The 25,446-nt window shown below is 37.6% G+C and overlaps 1 protein-coding gene across 2 annotated transcripts in view; it reads left to right on the forward strand.

Annotated features, from left to right (window-relative positions):
• DLGAP4 (DLG associated protein 4) overlaps positions 1–24,858 on the forward strand; it is a 125,679-nt gene extending 100,821 nt beyond the window's left edge. For both annotated transcript variants that reach the window (XM_015816992.1, XM_015816991.1), the window contains 6 exons: positions 14,256–14,617; positions 18,016–18,107; positions 18,581–18,990; positions 19,982–20,073; positions 21,953–22,105; positions 24,632–24,858. In XM_015816992.1, coding sequence (XP_015672478.1) covers positions 14,256–14,617; positions 18,016–18,107; positions 18,581–18,990; positions 19,982–20,073; positions 21,953–22,105; positions 24,632–24,850 — 1,328 coding nt within the window. In that variant the 3' untranslated portion in view covers positions 24,851–24,858. The remainder of the gene's footprint in view (positions 1–14,255; positions 14,618–18,015; positions 18,108–18,580; positions 18,991–19,981; positions 20,074–21,952; positions 22,106–24,631) is intronic.
• Positions 24,859–25,446: the final 588 nt, after the last annotated feature.

Here is a 25,446-nt window from a genome sequence, read left to right on the forward strand (position 1 = left end):
TGTGGTATAATCATGCAATTAGGAGATAATTCATTTGGAACAGTTGTTACCTTAAATAAGGGGTCAGCAACCCACAGGTCATATACATCCTCTGTTTGGTAACCCTGGCATGCTCATAGTAGAATTGCCCTGCTGCAATGAGGCAGCAAAATGTCCATTTTTCAACTACATTTGTTCTCAAATGAGGCAAATAGATGTATTCAGAGGAGGTTAATAGACTTTTGCCTCCTTCCAAGCATTCAGAAAGGGGACAGAGGGAGGGGTGTCTTTCCAGAACCATCATCTGCAGAACCAAACATGCCTCCAAGATTCTTGGAAGCTTCCAATAAATTAAGTGCAACTCTGGCCAGAAAAACGTTGTTCAGCCCATGTCATATTGTGGAGAATATTTAGATGAGTGTTCATCATTCAGAGTATAAGCGGCATTTAAAACTCTTCAATTCAGGCATGGTAGGCTGATTGCCATGGAGGAACAACTGTTGGCAGAAACAGACATTTCTTGCCAGCCACAACGAATGTGCCATAGCATGTCATCCCACTGGGAATGGATTAGGCAACAGGCCTTGTAGGCTTTGGGAATCAGCTAAGCTCCTTATCCCCAAAGCAATGAAGAAACATCTATAATTCACTTGGTAACTGCATTTTCCTCAGTCATGGAAATGGTATCTGAAATATGAATGTTGTTACTTTTTTAAAAAATTGTATTTATTTGTCTGGAGGGGGGAGGCTTCTAGTTTCTGATAAACTTAGAGCAAAATAGCAAGCATCTATTTTCCCCTCCCCTCCCCTTTTTTTAAAAAAGAAACATCACAGCTGTTCACGGGAGCCTCATTATTATGTTATTGTGTTAACTAATGGTTACCTTGGAGATTCCAGGATACCTGTTTACATGGCTCAGGTTTTGTAGACTTTTCTTTCCTGCCTTGAGTGTCTGAGTTCAGTAAATTCACAAATCAGGTGAGCTTCACTTCAATTGTCCAGGCTTTGTGATAGTGTATTTTGATTAAATCTTGTTTCTGTGTTTCACCAAGTATCAAAATAGATGTTCCCCACCACCACCACCATAGGCTTTTTTTTTTAGTTTGCTTGTTTTAGTTTATACTGTGGTTTTAATTTTAGAGATTATTTTGATTTTAGTCAAATGAACAGCTTGATCAACAATGTGTTTGGAATGCTAGAGAACTTTAGTAACTCTGGAACAGACATCTTGGTATGTGTACTATGTTTTTTGTTTAAATCTCCAGTAGGGGAAAATAGATGATTTTTTTAAGAATAGTTATTGAACTCAGCATTCCAACCTACAGATAGACTGTCTAAGTGGGGGTCCTCTGAATGTGCTGTTACCATATTTCTTAGTGTTCCCAGCTGTTATGTCCAAACATATCTGGAGAGTGTGAAGTCGGAAAAAGCTATTCTAAAAGAATAGAGGGAGTTAGCCTACTTAACATTTAAACATGAAGTAACAAGGTGTGTCAGCTTTAAAGCGGTGTGTAACAAGTTCTGTTCCGTGCTGCTTCTCAGCTTGACTTTCAAAAAGTATTAGTACACACCTCTGTAACTAAGCTTGGAAGGATTGCAGTTTCATCACATTAGTTTGTGCTGGGCCATGGAAAATGGTGAATATAACATGCATACCTCCTTCTCATCTCTCAAAGAAAACCTGGATTAAACAATTACATTCTAGCAAGCTTTATTTTTCTTTTGCTGGGAATTCAGAATTGGGAATTCAAAAAGTTAAGTCCAAATTCATAATGGCCAAGTCAAATCCCATTATCCCAGAAAAGGGGGGAGGTGGGTTCTGAGAAGCCTTTGAAATGGGGGGGGGGACCAGGCACAGAATTGTCTCTGGAATTTTGCACTAAGGAAATTGGCTGAGGCAGTAGAAACATTTGTCTTGCTACCAAGACAGTGTCAGTTTTTCAAATACAGCTACAGTTATGTACTGCACGTTGTCCAGCTCTAAAACTGTTACTGTGTTATTAAACATTCTTGATCCAGAAAGCACATACATAAATTAATTCTGACTTCCATATAAACTCCCCTGTCTACAGCCTGTAAGCAAATAACATTCTTAAGGGCAAAGTAGTGCAAGGCTGTAAAGATGTGATTGGTTTGATGCTGCTTGATTTTGAAAGATACTTAAAGACATGGGAATTCTTGGGGGGGGGGAAATATTTTTATCTCTTTGACCAAATCTGCAACCTCCTATTAAGCTATGACCATTCAAGAAAACAGATTTCTTTCTTGTACTATTACCCAGTGTATATTACTGACCAATTACTGTACAATTTCATGTATCTTGTGCTTATTATAGAGAGCCATGCAGGATAGTGATGATTTCATAAAATAAAGCAGGGGGGGGCACAAGATGTTTACACAATCAGTCATTTGTGGATTGTTGTGTTTTTTTCATCCAAATGAGTACAATGTGGCTTTATAAAGTGTCATTGACAATCTGTTTGGCATGTGTGATTTGTATATTTCTTGCTAGATATTTCTCTACTACGTACAAGGCATTCAGTGTATTTATATGGATCGGATGGGATACAAGGCTGAGCATGTGGTCTGCCTTCTATAAAGCAACAAGGGTCTATTGCTTCAAAACATTCCATTGTGTAATAGCGTTCCCTGGCCTCTTGCCATCTGCAAGTCTCAAATTAGGAAAAATCTATTGCCCTAAAGAAAGCTATTAATACTAACTCAGCAACTGTCATGTTATGCCAAGGTTTGCTTAATTATGAATGCATCACATTTGAGTGAAGTCTTATAATATGCTAAAACTGATGATCCTCCATGTGTGAGGATTTTAGTTTCCCAAACTCCAGCAACACTCATTCTAGCTGGGGAATTTGGAGAGCTGAAATGAAGAAAACTAAAAGGGGCCCAGGATGGGAAAGGCTGTCATAAATATTTCCAAAAGATCTGTGTTGACGGGGTCTATTAAGGCAAGATATCCTAGCTTCTTACTTGGATAAAACAGGTGTCTGGGAACATCTTTTCCAAATACCAAATTTCATTAAAATGTACAGTATAACTGCAGGACGTTACTGAAGTATTAGTTAATGCAGACTTTAATAATTGCATGTGGGAGCATTTCAGTTTGAGGTATATGCCTGCAGACCTGTGTGAGGTGATTCTGGAAAAGCTACAATTTTTGTAGAAAATTGTAAATTGTTTTTGTAAAAGCTACAAATCTCTGAGTTCTGATCATTGAAAAAATTACCTTTTTCTCTAAATAGAAATGGAATGTAGCAGGAAAAGTATCAGTCTTAGGGATTAAAATTTGCTGTAGTACAGTGCTGCCAGTGCTATATGTATGCATTGTTTAGAAAGCCACTTTTCAGCCATTTTATGTCTGTATGCTGTATTCTTATGTATGTGCTTATTTACACGTAAGCTCCAGTGGTAATCCTTGACTTACAACCATTCGTTTAGTGCAGGGGTGTCAAACTGCTGGCCCGCAGGCCGAACGCATCATCGGGAAACCACGCCCACTCCATTGCCAGTAATGGCGAAAAAGCTCCGATACGTTGTGCGACGTCACGTGACAAAGCAAGTTTGACATGTCTAGTTTAGTGTCTATTAAAGTTATAGTGGCACTAAAAAAGGTGACTTAAGATTGTTTTTCATACTTACAACCATTGCAGCGTCCCCATGGTCACATGATCACTTGGCAACTGGCATAGATTTATGACGGTTGCCGTTTCCCAAGGTCATGTGATCACCTTTTGCAGCTTTCTGGCAAGCAACATGAATGAGGAAGCCAGATTCACGTAATAACCGTGTTATTAACTTAACAACTGCAGTGATTCACTTAATAATTGTAGCAAAATAGGTCATAAAATTGGGCAAAACTCACTTAACAAATGTCTTGCTTGGCAATGGAAATTTTGGGCTCAGTTGTGGTCATAAATCAAGGACTGCCTGTATATAGTGTTGCAACTTTAATATATTAAATGAAGACTTCTCTTGCCCAAAAACTAGCAATTGAAATCTCATAATTGCCACACTCTGTGCTAATACAATATTAATCAGAAGTTTGGATGACTGTATGAAATGCTACTGTAAGTGTTGCCATAGGCAAGATTGAGCAACTAGAATAATGTGCACTTTGTTGTATTTTATATTAAGACATAAATTGCAGATGGAAGCCTTGAGGTATTAAGTGTCTTCAGTTCTTCAGAAAGCAGGTGGGAATTTCCAGTATGATACAGAGTTGGGAAGACTTCATTTGAAATCCATTTTGAACCACAGAAATATATTGGAAACTTTGGTCTAATCACTGTCTCTGCCCAACCTTCCTTGCATGATGATGGTTGTGGGATAGCATAAAAGAGAATCCTCATATAGTTTGCCTTGGTGAATAAAATATAAAAATGTTCTGCACATTGCAAATACATCAGTTTGGAGAAAAATTGTTTGACATGATAGTTTTGATTCTTTGAGACATTTCAGCTCAGTTTCTCCCCTATGCAACTTAAAAGCAGATAAAGCACAGCGGGTTATTGATGGATTATACTATCTCTCCCAACTTTCCAACAGATTTTTCAGGTTAGAATCTTAGCTCTCAGCCACATTTCCTATTGAGCATAAGAAATAACAAATGCAGTATGTTCTGCTTGGGTGGCTGAATTATTCCCACTGGAATATATCAAAAGAGATCAGAAGAACTGAAAAAGAGGAGGAGTTTATTAGGCGATTAAAGAAATACCCTGCTCAGATTGATTCATAACATCTTTTCATCCTTTCTTCCAATGGTGAAGAAAAGATCCCAGCATTCTCAAAGGTCGTAATTTCTGAATAACAAGTAATAACACAAAAGACCCTCTGCTTTTGCTGTCATTTTTTCTTATGTTCTTTCAAAGCTATCCTGTTCCTTCCAGTTAGACTGCGACTTGGTTTACATGTCATGCTAAGCAATTTTTAGTTATTGCTTAATAACTATTAGAGCTTTGCAGGTATTTGGATGCTAGGGACTAGGAGAGTCTTGTATATGTACCACCTGTCAGGAATACCTTAAACTAAATACACCCTTTCCTGAGTTTTTGCACCAGCTGTAGTAGGCAGCCATGTGAGCTTAGGAAAAGACAAGTTTAATTTAACTGGGTTCCTGACAAGTACACTTATGTTTTTTTCTGAATCAGATTATTCCTTTGATTCTGGCTCTCCACATAGCCTAGTGAATATGTCATATTATCCAATTTCATACTATATGCTAAATAAAGACAGACCACATCACATTATAACGTAACATGGTATGCAAACATAGTCTCAATAAAGTCTGGATTAATTATGCTTTCACTTAACTTTTTTTTTTAATTAGGGAGAAGATATTGAATAGACTACCCCTTTCTAGTATCTGTGCCAGATTCCTTGGCTAGTAATGCAACTGAAACCCAGTTTTTTACCCCAGTTATGTGTAAACCTGGATCTTACATATATGAGATGGATAGCTATATAAATTAAATAAAATATTTAATTTAGAGTCTATTTTGAAAGCCAATGTAATTGAAAATGTGTGACTATGAGAAAGTTCATTGTACATTTGTTGATTTAGAAAATGCACATGATCAAGACAATAGGCTTGAATTAAGAATGTTTTGCACAAATGTGGAATTGAAGGTTCTTTGCTAATGATGTTAAAAGCTGTATATGATGGAAATAAATCATGAATGAGAATAAATGGAATGCTTAGCAAATGGTTCAGTACTAAAAAGAGAGTAAGGCAAAATATTCTGTCTCCTTGATTGTTTAATGTATTTCTGGATAAATGTATAAAGTTTATAAATTTGGCATCAGAGGCATGTTGGCTATGAATGTGAATGTATATATTTTTAATGCAGATTATGATGGCTTGTTGAATGAGAACCTAAAGAATACTATATGGTGTAACAAGAAATATGAATGTGAAAATTAATATGTGAAAACCCAAGGTTGACAAGAAAAATGGAGTAAATTATTTTGGTTCATAGATAAACAGTGAAAAACTAGAGGAAGTTAGTGAATTTGTATACCACAGATGAATGTTGACTTAAAAAAGGGAGCTGAATAGAGAAATTTCAAAATGTGCAAGTGCTGGTAAAAATGCAAAGGCTATGTGATTTTTTGCAAATGAATATTTATTGAAAAAAATAAAAATTTGCATAAGAGTATGCTTTATTATATGGAAATGAGAATGGGGGTGTTTGCCAAAAGTTTGTTTGATGAAAAAAACAAACAAGTAGAATCTAGAATGAACGTGTGCTGAATCAACATGGATTGAATGGCTAGTTCAGAAGTACATTGTGATGGTTGTTATATAGAAAGAGAAAGAAGAGGGATCAAACTGCAAATCTGTGAAGAAAGAATAAATGACTTGATAGAAAAATGATAACTAAAATGTGGATGGATGGAATTGGTAAGATTCTGGAAAAGGAGAGTGTTAAATAAGTTTAAAGAACAAAGGCAATATATGAAGTGGTGTATGGGCATGGTGAAAATAAAGTTAGTTTGCAAGTATAGAAGGGATATGAAAAGATACAGTGAATAGTGTTGATGTAAACTAGTGTTAGCTATGTTTTCTTTTCTTATCTCATGCTTTAATTCCTTTGGCATACTTTGTCTTACTCCTTTCTCCTCTCTGCATAATGTTGCTTATTGAAAATAGAGCTATGGGGATATATGATCATAACCATGCTATTCAAAAATACTTTTTTATTGTATCTTTGAACAACACTAAGGTCAAAACAGGCAATTTTGTATTGGTGCTTAGATTAATTATTCTTAGGCTTTAGTTTCCCAAACATTCTACCCTTGTTTTTAAAACTTTGGCTGCTTATAAACTGGAAATATTTTAAAATACAGTACCTAAAATTTGATATTACCGAGTTTTCTGTAAAATATGGATCTATTTGTTTATGCATCAAATTAATATGGCTGTCCATCTCATACAGCATATAATAAAACCAACAATTAAAATATTGTACAACAACCATGTAAAACAACTAAATATAAATAAAAATCAAGGATTGTATTCAATAAAGTAGCACTCACTAAAACAACAGATTTAGTTTGAATTCTTGAGGTTATCTGCCTTTTCTTTTGAGAAAAGTAGTGTTTGGCTTCATGCTATATGGACATTGCTTGGGTGAAAAGCGGGGATTGAGATGATAATGTGAGAACTGAGTTTATGACTTAGGCTTCTACATAGCTCTTTAGCTTCCTGTTATCAGGACAGAATTATATTTTATTTTATTTTTTTAATATAGAGCAACATTTAAAAGTTAAAAGATTGAGAAAGCAGTGACTTAAAGGCAGAAAATGTAATTGCATAGTCCTTATAAATTTGTATGACTGTACACAAGTTGCAGGCTTTCGGACTATACCATACTTCAGAATGTAGCAAGGTGTAATAGAACGTGCATTAATGACTTTTCCTAGTACTGATTAGACAGGATCGATGAGTGAGAATTTATAGCCTGCTGGTAACTGTTTCAGTCGCTCTAGCAGTTTTTATCTCAAAGCAACCAGAAAAGGATTCTCTGATCTTGTATTTAGGGTGAATCATAGTTGGGAAAAAGTTCACTGGTGCTGTGAATTAAATAATCATTGGTATCTGTAACCAGTGATGGAAAAAGAGTTAGATCTGTTTGTTTTGCTTGCAATTTAAAGAATAATAAAGACTGTTGCTAATGTTGTCCTTCACCTCTGAAGCATTTCTTTCTTTTTAAAAAAATCAACAGATTAACAAAAAACAGAACATATCCTCCCACTCCTTTTTTAGTTGTTTCCTACTTCATTTTTTGGTTGTCAGTGAAAGAAGAAATCATAAATCAGTTTGTAAATAAAGGATATGGTGGTCTTTGATGAACGTTTCATTGAATTGCAGCCTCAATGGATAGGTGATTAAACAAGTGCAGTGTGGTTTTTGATTAGCTTATAATTCTGAGGGTTTCCTTTTTAAACTTGCTTTCTGCAATTACATTTGTTTTGTTGCACTTTAAACAGTAACCCATTTATTTTATATACCAGTTTGTAGCCCACATCATCTTAGCCTTTAATTTAATTTTTATATTTTATTTTCTGACTTAGATTAGCTTAGTCTAGAAAGGGCTGTGTGTATGTTCTGTTCTACCTCCAGGTTCATGGTTTCCCCCCAGTCTGTTGTCATCATAGACATTCCATAAAGTAGGTAATCTGATAGGTACCAGGCCATGATCATATCTGAGTGGGAATTTAAACTTGGAATTCCTCAGTCCTAGTAAAACATGTTAACTACTAAGTCACTATCTCTATACTCTTGTTCCTTCGTTGTTGTTATTGTTATTTCCGGGCCACAGAGATAAATCTTAGGATGAGAAGCCCTTTCTTATAACATAAAATAAATATAAAAATTCCATAACCTCAAACAGTAACTACATCGTATTATGGGAATTCCCAGGAAAAATCTGTTGTCTCTGAGAAGAAAGAGAGTTTTAGAGAAAGATTTGAATCTATAACTCCTTGTTTACTGGTCCTCTGTTTAATTGTTAACTTTTTAATTGCTTTAATTTTATTTTAATGGTTTGACATGTATTGTTAACATTGGGAGAGTTTTATTGTGAAAGACAACTTCTAAATGAATTGTGCAGTGAAAAGGCAAGATCAAACTTTTAGAACCATAGGTTAGATTTAGAGATGTTTCAAAGGAATTATTGATCAATTTCATTCCATTAGCAGGCACCAAGAATATATTCTGATGAGTTAAACTTTGCTTTCTATATCTTCTTATGCTCTTCATTGAAATGTATTGGTATGTTCTCACTCTTACTGAAACTGCTTTACTTTCTGATGGGAAATAGAAATATCTTGCACTATGTACTGATTTAGATTTCTTCCTTTTTAAGACTAAAGTATTATAAACATCAGGATTGGGTGCTTTTCCCCTAGCTTTGCCTGGGATCAAACTCTACCACTCATACATGTTTCTTACCTAGCTTGGGAAACAAAAACTTCCTTCTGACCCATTAAAAAAAACTTTGCAGATTACAAATCATCAGAGATGATCAAGAAGGATTTGAACAAGTTCTACTTAGTATTGATAATGGCAGGTAATTAGAGAATCAGACAGACACTTTGCTTAGCTGGGAATTGTAGGTTTTCATCTGAAGTAGAATCAATTAATCACCTCCACCATCTAAATTTAGAAAATTACATTCATTTCTTTGGTCCTAGTGATGAGTGAAGGATTATTTTAAGAGAGTACCATGTGAAGGCTCCTACAAAATCTAAGCCAAATCTCATTCATTCATGCATTCTGAAATATATTTCAGAATTTTTTATTGAATCACATAGAATCTGTACTTTCAGTTTTATACCCAAGGCTCCAGTATCATTTGAGTTTGTACTGGGCCTGTAGATTAGATCAGGAAGTCAAAATACTTCAATATAAGGCAGTGGGAAGCTGCTTCTGAACTGTTGTCAAGAAAACTCTGGGTTGGGGCCAGTAGTCACTGAGCGATTAACATAATTTCCAAGTGTTTTCAATAACTGTGTTGCATTATTTAAATAAGAAACTGGCTGTTTATTCCATGTTGGCAAATTATATGTGAAACAACAATAACCACACATGATAAAAATAGATTTTGGATTAAAGTGTGGATTAACAAGAAAGAATTACAGCTTTATATCCTTAGCTATAATAGTTGCCTATATTTGGCACTTCTGTTTAAAGTGAGTCATTGTTCTTCAAATACTTGTGTTTGCTTAGAAAGAAACAGCAAGCAGAGAAAGGAATGCCTAACATCACTGGAAGATAGCAGGAATCACCGGGTATGGTTGTGGGTTCATTGCATGGTTCACATAACTAAATGCTTGGACCCCCCTTGCCCCCCATCACATCCATGAAGAATATTGCTCGTTTCCCTAAAGAAAAATGAATAGCTGCCCATGTGAACTGCCATGTAACCTATTTTAATGGTCTCTGTTTTCATTTTAAATAATTTGTACATTATATTCTTTGTTTTGTGCTGAGAAAATTTAAGAAATTTATCACTAGCATACATATATTTTATCCCAGAGATATCATTGATATCAAACACATGTTAGCAATCTGAGGTAAATTTTGACTGAATTTATTACCTAATAGTGATTAGCTTCATTGTTTAATCAGTAAGGCAAAAACATAATAACATTATCTGAGTTATCTTCGCATGTTGCTTACATGTTATGATTTATTTAATCATAGTTGGTAAATAAGCCACGGTTGGCTAGATTTACAAGAGCAATCCTACACACACACACACACACACACACACAAATCATATTATGGCTAAGCTGCATGATGTATAAACCCTGTCATTGAGATAAATGATTTTCATTTGTCATCGTTTGAAATTCTTGAAATAGTGTACTTTAGAACAGGGCTTTTCAACCTTTTCACCCATTGTACCACTTTTAGGATATGGCAACATCCGAGTACCACCAGTTGCCTAGCAAGGTGTCAAAAACTTGATGACCAAAAAAAAAAAAAAGGAAAAAAGTGATAAAATACAACTGTTGACTTACAACTGTTGACTTACAACAGTTCGCTTAGTGACTGTTCGAAGTTACAATGGCACTGAAAAAAGTGCCCCCCAAGCCACAGCCGAGCAAGACACCTGCCTGCCTGCCCGGCCGCGCTTTTTCTTCTGTCCGAGGTTTTCATTGTTGTGAGCATTTCTGTTGAGGATTGGCAGCGGGGGTGGGCTGGGGGTGTTTGTTTTTTATTCCCCCCATCTGCTGGGTGGTTGCAGCAGGTTTTGGTCACTTCACATGACCCTGGGACACTGACCGTCATAAATATGAATCAGTTGCCAAGCATCTGAATGTAAATCACAAGACCCTGGAGATGCTGCAACATTCCAGCTGATCGGCGCTTCTTCTGGGCTCAGCAGAAGCACCAGGATCAGTGCTGCTTTCCAGCTGATTGGTACTTCTTCAGGGCTTAGCAGAAGCACCAGGATCAGCACTGAGCTCCAGCTGGAGCCTGGCGCTGATCCTGGCGCTTCCGCTGAGCCCGGACACCCCTGCAGCTCCAGCCATCTCTCGCTCAGGCTTGTACAGTGCTGCCACTGGTTCAGTTCATTCCCCTCCCCCGCAACCACTTTTCTAGGATGATCGCGTACCACCTGCTAGGTGCCAATGTACCACAGGTAGTACCCGTACCACTGGTTGAAACGCCCTGCTNAATATGTGTTACTTACATTCTCCTATTTCAGAAAATGAAATAGAACGTTGTATGAAAGCATTGAGATCTTTCAGGATGAAAGGTGAATGAATTTGACATATGTAAACTTGGGTATGATTGAGAATTAGATCTAATTTGATAAATATACCTAATTATGCAAGACCCAATTCATAGAATCAAATGACACATTATCAGCTTCCATACCTTACTGATTTTATTTTACATGGAAGCTAGTATGAGTCGCTCTGGATAGAAAGATGAGTGGCATAAAAACTTAATAAATAAAATGATGAAAAAACAATGGCACTCTATCTTAACTAAATTATAATTGTAATTTATCTTGTAAATTATCTTAATTTACAAGCTTCTGGGCTACAGATTTATGTTTACAACTTTTCCTAGGAACTCAAAGTGGTGTACACAGAATCACCCTTCATTTTATCTTTACAGCACAGAAAGAAGCCTGTGAATTTAGTTGGGCTTAGGGAAAATGACAGGCCCAAAGTTATCAACTTAGTTCCATAGCACGAACATGAATCTGGATCTACCAGGCCTAATCAACACCTTAACATTTGTCTTGAAAAACACAAATAAGCATTGGAGACCAATGAGAGAGACTGGAGGAGCTGGTAAGGAACAGTCTCAACTGTTTGCCTTCCAGTAAATGCATGTTTTATTATTGCCACATCCACAGCAGCCATTTTATCAGAACACATAAAATATACTCTCAAAATTCAAAGTATGCAAAAATCCTAATATTTTAAAATTATTTTAATCAAAGCTTTCCCAGTTAGTAGATACTTAGTTCTTGTGTCCGTTATTTCCTAGTTTGTTTATTTTTTAAGCGTATAATCTATTAAATATAGCAATATTGAAAACGTATCTGGAAAGCTGGATACATGCAAATGGAATGGCTTTAAAGTCCAATCAGGAGTCATACTACAACAAGGATTTTTTTATATGGAGTAGATTCACAATCTCAAGCTGGTTTTGATTAAATAAATAGTAGATGTGCTGCCAAAGTGAGCATGATTAAACTATAAGTCATTGGCTACTCTTAACAAAGATAAGTGAATTAGAAGTGACAGATATAAAAGTTATTTTTTCTTATATTGTGCTTTTTTCTATATGTATTTTCTTCACTACAATGAATGATTTGGCTCTTAATCAATTTGCTTAATTATCTGTTTGTTTTTTTAAATGAATCTGTCCTTCTTTGCATTGTAACAATTAGCTGTAAATTTACAAACTACTTTAGATTTTCTCTTTCCAGTGCTGAATACACATGTGTCAACACTTCAGAAACCATCTTTGTTCCCCACCCCCACCCCCGATAACTCCTGTATATGTAGATATCACAAGATAGATTTCTCTTGTAGGTATATTTACTGGAAGTATAAGATCCTTAATATAAGGTTACGATTTTTTACAACACTGAAAGTGTATAAACAAATTATTGTGAATCATGAAGATGGAATATTGGAACGTATGTGGACTTTTTAATCCAGGTTTTCCACTTAACATTGGGGGTTAAAGACATCCTATTATAGACAGGAGGCCTTATACTGGGTAGAACTGAGTAATACTTGGTCAGTTTATTCAAGCTGGCTTAGGATACTTTGGGCCCCATAAACAGTTGTTCCATTTTGCATCAGAACATGTATACTTACCTTTCTTTTCAAACAGTGAGAAATGCATTTGATTTCAGTTCAGTTTTTCTTAGTAAATACATTAAAAACTCATAAATACATATGCTGGCACTTTGGGTTCCAAAATGTCAACACTGTTATCCTTTCAACAGAGAGATCTTTCACTATAATTGTTGTTCTCTGCCACAATAAAATCATTTAAAAATCTGCTACAATAAAATTATCCAAAATATTAAAACCCTAAAAATATAAGCTATAGTGTTCAAAAATAAGTCTTAGGGGGAAAAGAAAAAAGATACATATGAAAAATAGTTCTTGGCTCTTGTGTTGATTTATTAAAATGGGATCCTGCCAAAAAGTACAGTACCTAAAAAAACCATTAAAAAAAAAGAATCTTGGCTCACTGTCAGCAAGCGATTCGGTATTGGCCAAGATTAAAGGGAACAAATGCTTGTCTGGAATTATTTGATAGTTACTCATAGGAAATGCCAACTTCTGAGATGCTATTTTCTGGGGGGAAATGCTTGAAACCTAAAATTCTATATGAATTAAAAGAAAGTAGCCAACATGTACAGCTGTATACAAACATTTAGGCACCTTTGATCAAATTGTATGCTTGAATGAATTCCTAATGAACAGAGGCTGGAACAACCTCTATATGTACAAAAATTTAACCCAAAACCTTTCTGCAAATACATAATATTTGAGATTTACTGATTCAAAATAAGAAAACGATGAATATGGCAGGTGGAAACATTTGGGCACCCCTTCAATGAGTCTGTCTTGGCTATGACAGATGAATATAACTATATTTCTTGAATATTTTATACATTCTACGTGAAAAAAATGGGGAAATCCTCTTCATTCTAGCTCTAGAATACAGGTAGCCATCAGACTTAGAGCTTTAATACACAATAATTTTATTTATTAACAAAATCATGAAGAATATGTATATTTCCTGACAGAATCCTTTTGTGGCATTTTTCCTTTTTTAGGTGTATCAGTTAGTCAAGATACCAAGGCTGTCAACTGATCCTTTCAAATACCAAGAGGGTGGCTTAACCAGAAGCTTAAATACAAAATTTAAACTGCAGGCTGCCAAGGTGGCTCTGTAGCAACTTAATCTTGCTCTATAGCTTTCTAGAAGGGCGTTCTTCACTTCTTTATTATCTTCCAGTCTGTGTTATAATGTTCCCCTTGATTTTCACAGCAAGGTAGTGCTGGCTAATAGCGTGCTTTGTTTGGGCTGCTGTGTGCTTTGTTGCTGGTTAGACTGGGGCATTTTGCAGTGGTGCTTATGAGCTTCTCTTAATACAGAGATTTGCATTTGCTCTCTATTCACTAGATCTTTTTGCTGCTTTTTTTTTCTTTCTTCCATGACCCTCCTATCCCTTCACACTTCCTTGCTTCCACTGTCGCAGGTTCGGCATGCCTAGTGGGCTATAAAAAGACGCCACCACCAGTCCCACCTCGGACCACCTCAAAGCCATTCATCTCTGTCACGGTGCAGAGCAGCACTGAATCGGCACAAGACAACTACCTGGACAACCAGGACCACAAGAGTGAAGTCAACAGCCAGTCGGGACTGAGCAATTCTTCAGATAGCTTAGACAGTAATAGGCCACCTAGCGTAACGAGAGGAAACATCACCACTCCAGCCAATGAGCCTCCTGAGTTACCTCAGAAAAATGCATCCTTGAAGAGTGACAAAGGAACGTTGACTAACGAAGAACCAAAGGTGGAGAACATCCCCAAAAGGAAGCTGTCATCTATAGGAATACAAGTATGGACCTGTTTGTTTTCATTAGTACTAGAAGATGATCTTACTGTAACATTTCTCTAAATGTGCATACCTGTTTAACTGCACTGGGGTCAATGCTACTGCATGCTTCTGGAGTGATTTGGCTTTATAAAATCCTGGGGGGGGGGCACATTTGAGAAAAAATGCCATTGGATAAATTAAGCAACACAAAGATTCGGAAAAAATGTGCAAGCTCTGTATTTGAGGAAATTGTTTCATTCTGATACATTCCCTTTGGATCACCATGCCTAGGTGGAATAAATCACCATACCCATTCTGATGTATAGGATGTCACAGACAAAGACAGCAGGTAGAACTAAGCTCATCCCTTAAGGTATTTCTAAACAGAAGTAATCTCTAAATTACTTACGTTTCCTAGAATTGTCAGTGATAATTAAGGTTGAAGTTATTTGTAAAAATTTGCAGAGATTTAGCTTGGGAAAAAACAAAGGTAGATAATTTTTGGTCAAAGTATACATGGAATCATTAGCAAAGGCATGTAGTTGTCGCAGACAGAAGCAGGAGATATATCTCTGAATTGGTATGGTAAATGTAAAATGCAGAGAATTATTTTATTTGAGCATTGCTGCCATAAAGTTTGGCCATGCTTCTGCAGAATAAGATAATAGGCCATAGAACAGGGGTGGGGAACTATGGCTCTTTTATGACGTGTGGACTTCAACTTGAAGTCCACAAGTCATAAAGGGGCCATAGTTCCCACCCCTGCCATAGAAGAATGGAACTCTAAAGCAGGAGAGGAAGCGAGCATAACATCCTGATGAGGCTTTTAGGAAATTTCCCTACTAATTAGACTACATGAAAGCGTGGAAAAGCATCATATTTGGAAATAAATGTCCCACTTGTGTGCCCTGAGATAAAATAATTGATGTTAAATAAACTGATGACCAACCAAATATTTAGCCTTCCTTTTTGATCGAAGAAATGGTCACAAAAGGAAGCTCGGGAATCAAAGGTGTCTGTATGCATGTGACTTTCATTTTAGCTCTCCCAAATTGCTGTAGAGAGAATGCATGTGCTTTACAAAATCTAATCAGCCTGCTTCTGACAAAAGATATTTAAAATAAACCCAGTTATTCTCCTTTTCACATCATAAACATCATCAGATGCTTGTTGCTTGACAGTCAATAAAATGTCACTTAGTTTGGGCTTTGCCTTTGCAGATATTCTAATACAGGAATTTTGAAAAAGACATTTTACATAACTATTGAAACTGTTAAGCATAGCATTCTGCCATGTCTGATACAGCTTTCTATCAAATAATCACTACTTATATTTTATAAGGAATGTAGCCATTTAACACCATGGAAATTTCTAGGCAATCTAATGAACATGGTAAGAATGTTATACTACAGGTAGTCCTTGACTTAAAACCATTCATTTAGGGACCATTCAGAGTTACAACAGCACTAAAAAAAAGTGACTTAGGACCGGTCCTCGCACTTATGACCATCACAGTATCCTTGTGTGATCAAAATCCAGATGCTTGGCAACCAATATATTTATGAAGAGTTGCCAGGTCCAGAGGTCATGTGAGCATCATTTGCATCTTCCCAGTCTGCTTCTGACAAAGTCAATGAGGGAAGTCAGATTTGATAAATGACCATGTGATTCACTTAACAACTGCAGTGATTTACTTAACAGTGGCAAAAAAGGTCATACATTCAAGCACAACTCACTTAACAACCTTAAATTTCCATTGCTTAGCAACCAAAATTCTGGTCCCAATTGTGGTCATAAGTCAAGGACTATCTGTATCCAGCAACAAAAAGAGGATTAATTTGGGATTGTTTAATAAATTAATACTTGCTATTTTATAGGTGGTTTTGTGATAACATTTTCCTGATACAGTAGCAGCCCTTTAGAATAGGAGTTCCCAACTCCCGGGCCACGGCCTAGTACTGGGCTGCAGCCTGTTTAGAACCAGGCCGCAGAAGTAGCGTGCAAGCGCACACGCAGAGCTCCATTCTTGTGTAAATGGAGCTGCGAGCATGCTTGCCCTCCCCTCAAGTGGAATCATCTTCTCTCCCCGCCCACCGGTCCACAAACCCGGAAAGATTGAGCAACACTGCTTTAGAAGGACGAGGACGCAAACAGGAATCCTGTAATAGTGAACAGAGATAGGTTTCACATGGGATTGAGCAGCCTGGGGTGTCTGCAGAATTAACTGCCATGAAACTAGCACCACCACCACCCAGCATGACTAGAAGTTGACAACCTCTTTATAATAACTGGCTCTTTTTGTGGCACAAGAGTTTCCCATTTCTGAAATCCTCTACTATTTATTTACCCTTGCTTAAAAGAGCATTTTCAGAAAATGACTACACTCCCTTTGGCATCGTGCCAATCTGTTATTCTATGTAATATTTTGATCCTGGTGCTACATTGTCACAAAGATAGCTCTGAATGATATGTTTGCTGAGTTTTAAGAATACTCAAGACTTTCCATGTTGAATAAAAAGCGGTGGGACGTTGGAATTAGTTGCACTGCCCTTGGTGCACCTGATATGCCTTCACCAAAAGGCTTTAAGGAGCAAAGATTTGTTGAGCAAATCTGCATAAGCTTTTGGTGCAATTGGCATCCATTATGCAAATAGAGAACTGATGCAGTTTGGGTTTCTGCCCACATGCATGTGTAACAATTAAAAAAAAATTAAAATATCAGTTACAACAACATCAATACATTTCTCTCCAAACCAATTATACTAAGGCCTGTTGAACAATCTAAGCAGCATTTAGGCAAAGGTATTTCCTTTTTATGTCTTAGTGCAATGATAAAGCTTGACTCTAAATGCAGCTCGTATTCAAATAAATACCGTAGATACATTAGATATCTATAGATATATAGATATCAGTAATCTGCCTTGGTTGCATTTCTGTTCTCATACCTATAAATTTTCTGTTCTCATACCTATAACATTTCTTTTAGATCATTTTATTTAACAGTATATTTCACCTTTGACTTTTAAATACAGAATTTTGAATTATGGGTAGCTAATTGTTCAGTTAAAAATTAACCTAGTAAACAGAATCGAAAATGAATGAAAACTGCCTTTTAAAGTTGTCTCTTAATAGGACAGTGTAACTTTAGCTACAGAGCCGTAAGCCTAATTTTCCTTCTTTTTTCCCCCACCCCCATTCAGAACTTTTAGACACTCTGAGTCAGTGTTGGGCATTAAATATCTGATTGGCTCCATTCTTCCTGATCTTAACAAAACAGTTTTGCTGCCTTTTGATGTGTGGTGTCTGCATGATCACTATGTGTGTGTTTGTGTGCATGCATGCCTCTCCCCTTCTAATGTGAATTCTAGCAGCAAGTTTTTGTGTTTTTGTTTTTTTGTTTGTATCTTTTTGTTAATAAGGTTGACTGCCTTCAACCAGTGGCAAAAGAGGAGCTCCCTCCATCAGCCACCAAATTCCAGTCCATCGGGGTACAGGTAGAGGACGAGTGGCGGTAAGTGGAAGACACAGGTTTTTTTTTTAAAGGAAAAAAAACCATGCAGTTGCAATCTCCCAATTTATAGTTTAGTTTCTTTTTTCCTATTCCAAATCACCGTTTGGGTAGTGGTGATCCCCCAAACACTTTCTCAACAGCAAGTGCTCTCACCAAAACAAAGAGGCTTAGTCATGTAAGAGAATCATTGGAAGTCTGAACTGAACAATAGAACAGGAGATGTAATTATAGATGCGTGCCGGTTTTTGTTTGGATGGCCTACTGCAGTAAGCAGGCAACCTTATAATTTCGTCTGTCTGCATGTATGGTGTGTGTATTTGTGTGCAGGGAAAGATGGGCAAGGAAATGCAGTTCAGCTGCAGACACATAAACAAATACATATTGTTGTCTCTGTGTGTGCTGGGGAATAGATCCAGTCCCTTCTGTAAGGGCTGCTTTTCCTGATTGTCTCTTGACCTTCTTTCATTTTATAGCAACAGCCACTCTCACAGCATGTCCAACAAACAGGATACAGATTCTGACTCTCAAGACCTGAATAATTCTACCTGTAAATCATCTGAAAGAAACCTTGCTGATTGTTCCCCCTGCAACAACTCCAACAACCTTGATGCTAACACGAGGCAAGCAGCCATGCCCTCTGAGAGCAAGAAAAACCTCTCCTATGGAGATAGCAATGACCCAGCCCTGGAACCTTCCTCTCTCCCTCCTCCTGATCCTTGGCTTGAAACATCCACCAACACTCCATCAGAACCAACACAGCCGGGAGCTTGCCGAAGGGATGGTTACTGGTTTCAGAAGCTACTGCAGGCAGAGACAGAAAGGTTGGAAGGGTGGTGTCGACAGATGGACCAAGAGACTAAAGAGAATAATCTCTCTGAAGAAGGTGAGCAAGGATGATAACCTGGCTTTAGTGAGATTTGAAGCTTAAAATGGGCAAAATCTTTCCATGCCACGAGTGCAAAGCTGGGCCCAAAAGCAAGTTATTGGAAGGAGGTCTATTTCTATATGTTAGGGATTGTGCAGACAAACAGCAGAACTCTGTATATCCTAATTCCTTTTTTTTTTTTTTAGATTTCAGTTGTGATTAACCATAGTCAATGCAGAAAATAGTTGTTCCAATTGATGTGGTGTGCCACTTCTTTGTTTTCACTGATACCCTGGAGGGAAATATTGCATCTTTCTTTCATTTAGAAAGATGCCATGGTGCCATCAGTACTCTATAATTCTGAAGAAAGTTAAATGTACAGTACGTGGAGTTTTAAATAGGAATCTTTTTTTCTGTGTGGTTAGGAAGAGAGTAGGCCAGGAAGTTCTAAATCTCTTTTTGGCAACAAACCAATTTCTAAATTTTTCACTTGTTAGGAAATATAGGCTGTTGGACTCTATCCACACATCAGAGTTGACAAACCTAGGATGATTAGAAGTCCTGGGTCACAAACCTGTGCTTAGAAAGTTGGATTCTTGAATGTTCACTTTGTAGCCACAAATACTGTGAAAAGAGTTGAGGGGGAAATAGCGTTGGAAATCAATTTTCTCTGCCTCCCCTAAAGACTTCACTGGCCTTCTATCATAAACAAAGTGTCATGCAGCAGTGTGACTGCCTGCCATTTCTGTACAGGCAGTACAAATGTTGGCAGTAGAAAGAACATGGGCTAACCAAACATGCACTGACAAAGAAACCAGAAGTCATTTGTAATGGCTTGCCTTTAATGGCTCTGAGTGAGAAACAGTTCTGTTCTTGGAAGGGGGGAGGGAAGATAAATATGCAGAAAGGTCAAAAGAGGTCTTTTTACCTTAACTCTCCTGGAATTTTCTGTTTTTGAATTATTTATCTTGCTTGACTGTTTTTCTGTCTTTCTTTCTCTCCTATTCAGTCTTAGGCAAAGTCCTCAGTGCAGTGGGCAGTGCACAACTACTAATGTCACAGAAATTCCAGCAATTCCGTGGCCTCTGTGACCAAAACTTGGTGAGTGTGCAAATCTCTGTTATTTGTATCAAACTCACTACTCCAGCATGGCATATAGTCTTACACCACCCATCTCCACTTTGGGGTGGTTATTTAATTGGATTCAGAGAGAGTGCAGATAATATTGGTCCACCCCTGACAATGAATGGATCCAGAAGAGTTGCAGAGGGAACTGGGATTGTTTGTGATGGTCTGTTTCATAATCCAACTGAGACCTTAATTACCACTTGGTACAAGAGGGCGGCTATGAACTTGAATCAGCATGTGCCCATGTGACACTCTCCCTTCCCATGGATTCTGCTACTTTCCATGGTTTATGGAACAGCTAAGGAAGAAGAAATGGGAGAAGAGATGTCTAAAGCACAACTGGAGGTCAACAAAGACTGAACTCAACCGAATAGGAGTCTTACCTTGTGGCAGACAATACATCTCTGTCCTTATTGCATCTGTGGATTGCTGCCCAGTGGCCTTGTTCTGGGTGACTCAAGCTCTTCTGGGTGGAGAGAACTCAAGAGATTCATTGTGCAGAGAAATTTTCAGAGCATCTGTCAGCCAAAATTACTTGAATTCATTCCCAGTTAGACACTAGCTTTGGTGCAGGTCCTTATGGATATGCCTGGGGCAAAAGCTTGCCCTGTTATAGGGAATGGTTTAATGGACTGGGCATTCAGATGTGGACAGTATCCTTATGACTAGGAGCTCAGCTACTAGCTCATTAGATTCATGTCTCTGCTGATTGGCTAAGACTGCCTGGCAGATGACATGTGGATTGGTGGTGTATTCATCATTCTAATTAGATGAATGAACCAAGGAAGTATTGGTTCATCTCTCCTCAAGAACCTCCCTATTTCAGGGAAGGTTATGCAGCAACTTTAACAGATTCTGGATGAAGCAAATTATCTGGACCCCTTTCAGTCAGTATTCAACTCTGTGCATGGGACAGAAATGGCATTGCTTGCACTTTTGAATATTCTCTGAAATGAGCAGGATAGGGGGCAAGACCGAGTGGCTTTGAGTCTTAGGTCCTTCTGGATCTGGGACTTTACTATCTTTGGTGTGGATAAGGTGGCAGATCCAGTGCATAATCTGGGAGTCCTTCTGGATTTATGATTATTGCTTAAGGAGCAGGTGGCAGTTGTGGCTAAGAGGACATTTGTATAACTTTACATAGCGCAGCAGTTCCACCCATTCCTGGATCATGAGGCTGCTCACAGTTACTCATGCCCTGGTCACCTCCCAAATGGACTACTGCAGTGTGCTGCACATGGGGCTCCCCTTGAAGAGTATCCTGAGGCTTCAGTGGATGCAAAATATAACAGCACAGGTGGTTAGTATGCCTCTAGGAGGACACACATCATACTTCTGCTCTGTGTGCTGCATGGGTTACCACTTTGCCTCTGGGTGCAATTCAAGGTGCTATAAAGATTGCCTTTGATTCTCCTGAAGATTTGGAAGTAAGAAATTGAAGATAAGTATTGTATTAGATTCTTTGCTATGAATAGTTATCTGTGACGGCAAGGAATAGACCTTGATTCTTGTTCAGAATAGACTACAATGCAATTGCCCTATTGCTCTTGAGAAATTTCTTTGCTTGGCAAATGCAGGAACAGTCAACAAATAGTATTGACAATAATAACAGCCTACTCTGTTATGTAGTGAAACATTGATATAAAAGAAATAAAAGTCCATTTCACCAAATTGCACATGCTACTTGCATTCAAATCATGCATAGAAACGGACCTGAACTTGGATCTGTTCATTACTGTTAGCATGAACTTTAAAACTATCTGCAATTCTAGTCAAGTTCAATTCATTTTTTAATTCTAAATGAACTGCAACATTTTAGGGGAACTTCATCTACCTTATTTGTTCACTGCAGAACCCCAATTCCAATCCTAGGCCCACAGCACAGGACCTTGCAGGGTTTTGGGATCTCTTACAGCTGTCCATTGAAGACATCAGCATGAAATTTGATGAGCTGTACCACCTAAAAGCTAACGGTTGGCAGGTGACAGAGCCGTTGGAGAAGAAGGTAAGCATCAAGAACACCAAAGCCAAACTCCTGCAGTATAGATGATGCAGTTTTTGTGGATTTATATAGAATCTTTCTTGTCCATGTTAAACATCTTATTGCCTGTACTGCCATGCTTCCAGACATCCTGTGCAAATCTCTATATAATATGATATTTTACAATTTGTTAAAATGATTGTACATTTAAAAAATTATAGTAAAAAAATCCAGTTGTTACTGAGAAAATAGCATACTGGGGCAAGGCAAACATCTCTGTAATGGCAATTCCATAAATGGGACACCACTTCCTTTGCTTTACGTTGGATAGAGGAGGACTCTTTCCAAAGATTACCTCCGAACCCTGACAGATTGATTTAGGAGCAAAAATAGGCACTAGATTTAAGCAGTGTAGAACTTAATATATATACACCTTCATATCAAGCTTGATTGAAGTTGACTTCATGGACATGTCCATGGGGTTTTTGGCAACAGTGCAAAGATATAATCAACTCTCAACTTAGCCTACAGATCTAGTATTTCTTGGAGATCTCGTACCTAAATACTAATCATATCTGATGCTACTTAGGTTTTCATACCAACACAGTTCAAATTGTGCATTGTCTGGACTGAAAGCTTGTGAAGTTCTTTCAAGAGCCAGCAAGAATTGTTCAGAATAACTTACTGCACTGCTGTCTGTTAGCATGTCTACAAAAGCAGCCAGACATATGATTATTTTGAGTTTAGGAATCCTTCTCCCACATTATTTTGAAATATACTTTTCCCAAGTAAAATCCACCTGTTATACTTGAAATTGACAAGTTTTCTTTAGAGCACTTATGTTATTTTGATTATTCACAATAATGTTTAACATAAAATGTGAAGTACTTCAATTATTCCTCCAATATTACCTTATTAATGTATCCAAAAAGGTGTAAATAGTTCTGATAGTTTGCAAAATTTGGAGCAACTTTGGTGTAATTACTTTGCTCGTACTCATGTTGCATGTTGTAAATACTTTGATGTGTTCCCTGAGTGTAAATCTCTTCCATCTGATTTAATTCAAATGGTCATGTCAAATTGGTAGTTTGTCTTGGAAAATTGATTCAATTTGATGTACGAACACATGGTTACCATCACTACCTTGATTTTTTTTATTCCCGCTGTGGATACCCCTGACTGCAATTTTAACTCTAGCAAAGAGCAAAGAAAGTTGAAGGTACGGATGTGCAAAGCTCTCCATTTTGAGAACAGAATGTTTCAGAGAAGTTTTGAACGTTCCATTTCCCATCCAGTCTACCCAGAACCTTTCTGTTGGGAATCTGATGATTTTCACAAATAACTCTTCTGACTTAGAAGCAATTCAAGGTTTCCTGGGAATGGTTCAGTCCAAAATAAAGTTTCCTTTTGTCCAGAAACCATGTCTCAAAGCTATGGCATTTTCCCACACTTCTGATATGGAGGAGTTACTTTTAAAAACTATTGATTCTCTCTGTTCCTAAGTTTGTATATCTGTAGTAAAAGATAATATAGCATATGAACAATCCATGATTCCTTGTCAGACATCCTCTTTTTGAATCTTAACTTTAGTTCTGTCCATTATTGTGTCTCTCTATTACTATATTAAATTTAACTCTGATGCTTATAAATGATGTTATATGCTGATTCTGTCACTTTGAATAATGTAACTGGAACTTCAAGATAGTTATTTTATTTCAAATTTGATTAAACATAGCCTGAATTTTATTGCCTTAAATTAGTCTAATAGTGATGGGATTTTGGCAATTTTGTTCTATTTTGCCTTAAAAAAATATTTCTCACATAATCATTGAAAGCAATTTTAGATTAAAATCTAGTCATACAAAGTAGATTTAAATTGGGGGGGGCGAAGCAAAACTGTTAGCTTTTTTAATTAATGGTTTGCATTCCTTAGTTTAAATTTGGTATATGAAAACTCATCAAAGATAAGGGAAAAGAAATACAGGTAATCTTCGACTTACAACTATTTGTTTAGCAATCATTTAAAGTTGCAGCGATACTGGAAAAAACAACCTCTGAGCAGTCCCCCTGCTTAAGACCATCGTGGCTTCCCCGGGGTCAGGGGATCAAAATTTGGTTACCTAGTAACTGGCATGTATGTATAACAGTTGCAGTATGGTGGGGGGGAAGTGTCATGTGATCACTATTTGCAACCTTCTCGCCTGGCTTCTGACAAGCAAAGTCAATGAGAGAAAACAGATTTTCTTAATGACCATGTGATTTACTTAACAGCTGCAGTGGTTCACTTAACAACCATGACAAAAAAGATCATAAATCGGGTGTGAATTTACTTAACAACCACCCTGCTTAAGCAGTGGAAATTCTGTTCCCAATTGTGGTCATAAGTCGAGAACTACCTGCAAAATAAAGGAGGCAGGAGTGGGATTATTGATACGTAGATGCACTAGCAACTGTACTTCATTTTTAAAAATCCACTTCTGTCTGTGCTGTGTAATATTGAGAGTTATGGATTCTGTTTTTCTACATGTTTGCTATTCTTCCTCCCTAAAGGAAGAAAAGAAACCACCCCCTCCTGTTCCAAAGAAGCCAGCTAAACCGAAATCTCAGCTAAACCGGGATAAGGCATCTGACTCGGTGGACAAGCAGCGCCAGGAAGCTCGCAAACGCCTCATGGCAGCCAAGCGCGCTGCCTCCGTTCGACAAAACTCTGCCACTGAGAGCGCGGACAGCATTGAAATCTACGTTCCTGAGGCACAGACCCGTCTTTGAGCAAAGGGAAGAGGAAGAAAACACTTTTTTTCACACCATTAAAAGAGGAAAACAAAAAAAAAAGGGTTCACTAAACAGTAGTGTGCTTTCTTTGGTCTAGAGACACCAGAGCCAACCCTGCTAAGGGCTCCCAATTAGACCTTTCCTGGTTCTGTGCTTTGGTTTTTCTCCTCCCCATCTTTCACGCTGGCTGTGGTGTGGCTGAAAAAACTCTTGGAAACACAGTCCTTTACACTTGGAACTGCAACCTTTTTACTTGTCAATCTGAGGATAATTATTAGCTTGTTTACATGAAATGGACTAAATTGAAACAAACAAAACCCCCCTGCCCACCTTCAGCACTTGCCATGCTGTGCTTCCCCCACCCCAAATCCTTTGGCTATTCGTTCTGTCTTCTACCCCAGAGAATCTCTTTCTCTCCACCCTCACTGTTTTTCTTGTATTTTATAGTTGTTCTCCTCTTTGCCATCCTTTTCTCTGCATGGCATCATTTACTGTGTTAGAAGTAAATTTTTCTTCAGTGCTCCAGAAGAAAACACCGTTCAGCGTGTACTCTTGCACTCTGCTAGTGCGCAGTCTTCGGTTTTGTTACATAT

This window comes from Protobothrops mucrosquamatus, unplaced genomic scaffold, assembly GCF_001527695.2.
Source record: "Protobothrops mucrosquamatus isolate PMUCROS unplaced genomic scaffold, P.Mucros_1.0 scaffold547, whole genome shotgun sequence".
NCBI classification, from domain to species: Eukaryota; Metazoa; Chordata; class Lepidosauria; order Squamata; family Viperidae; genus Protobothrops; species Protobothrops mucrosquamatus.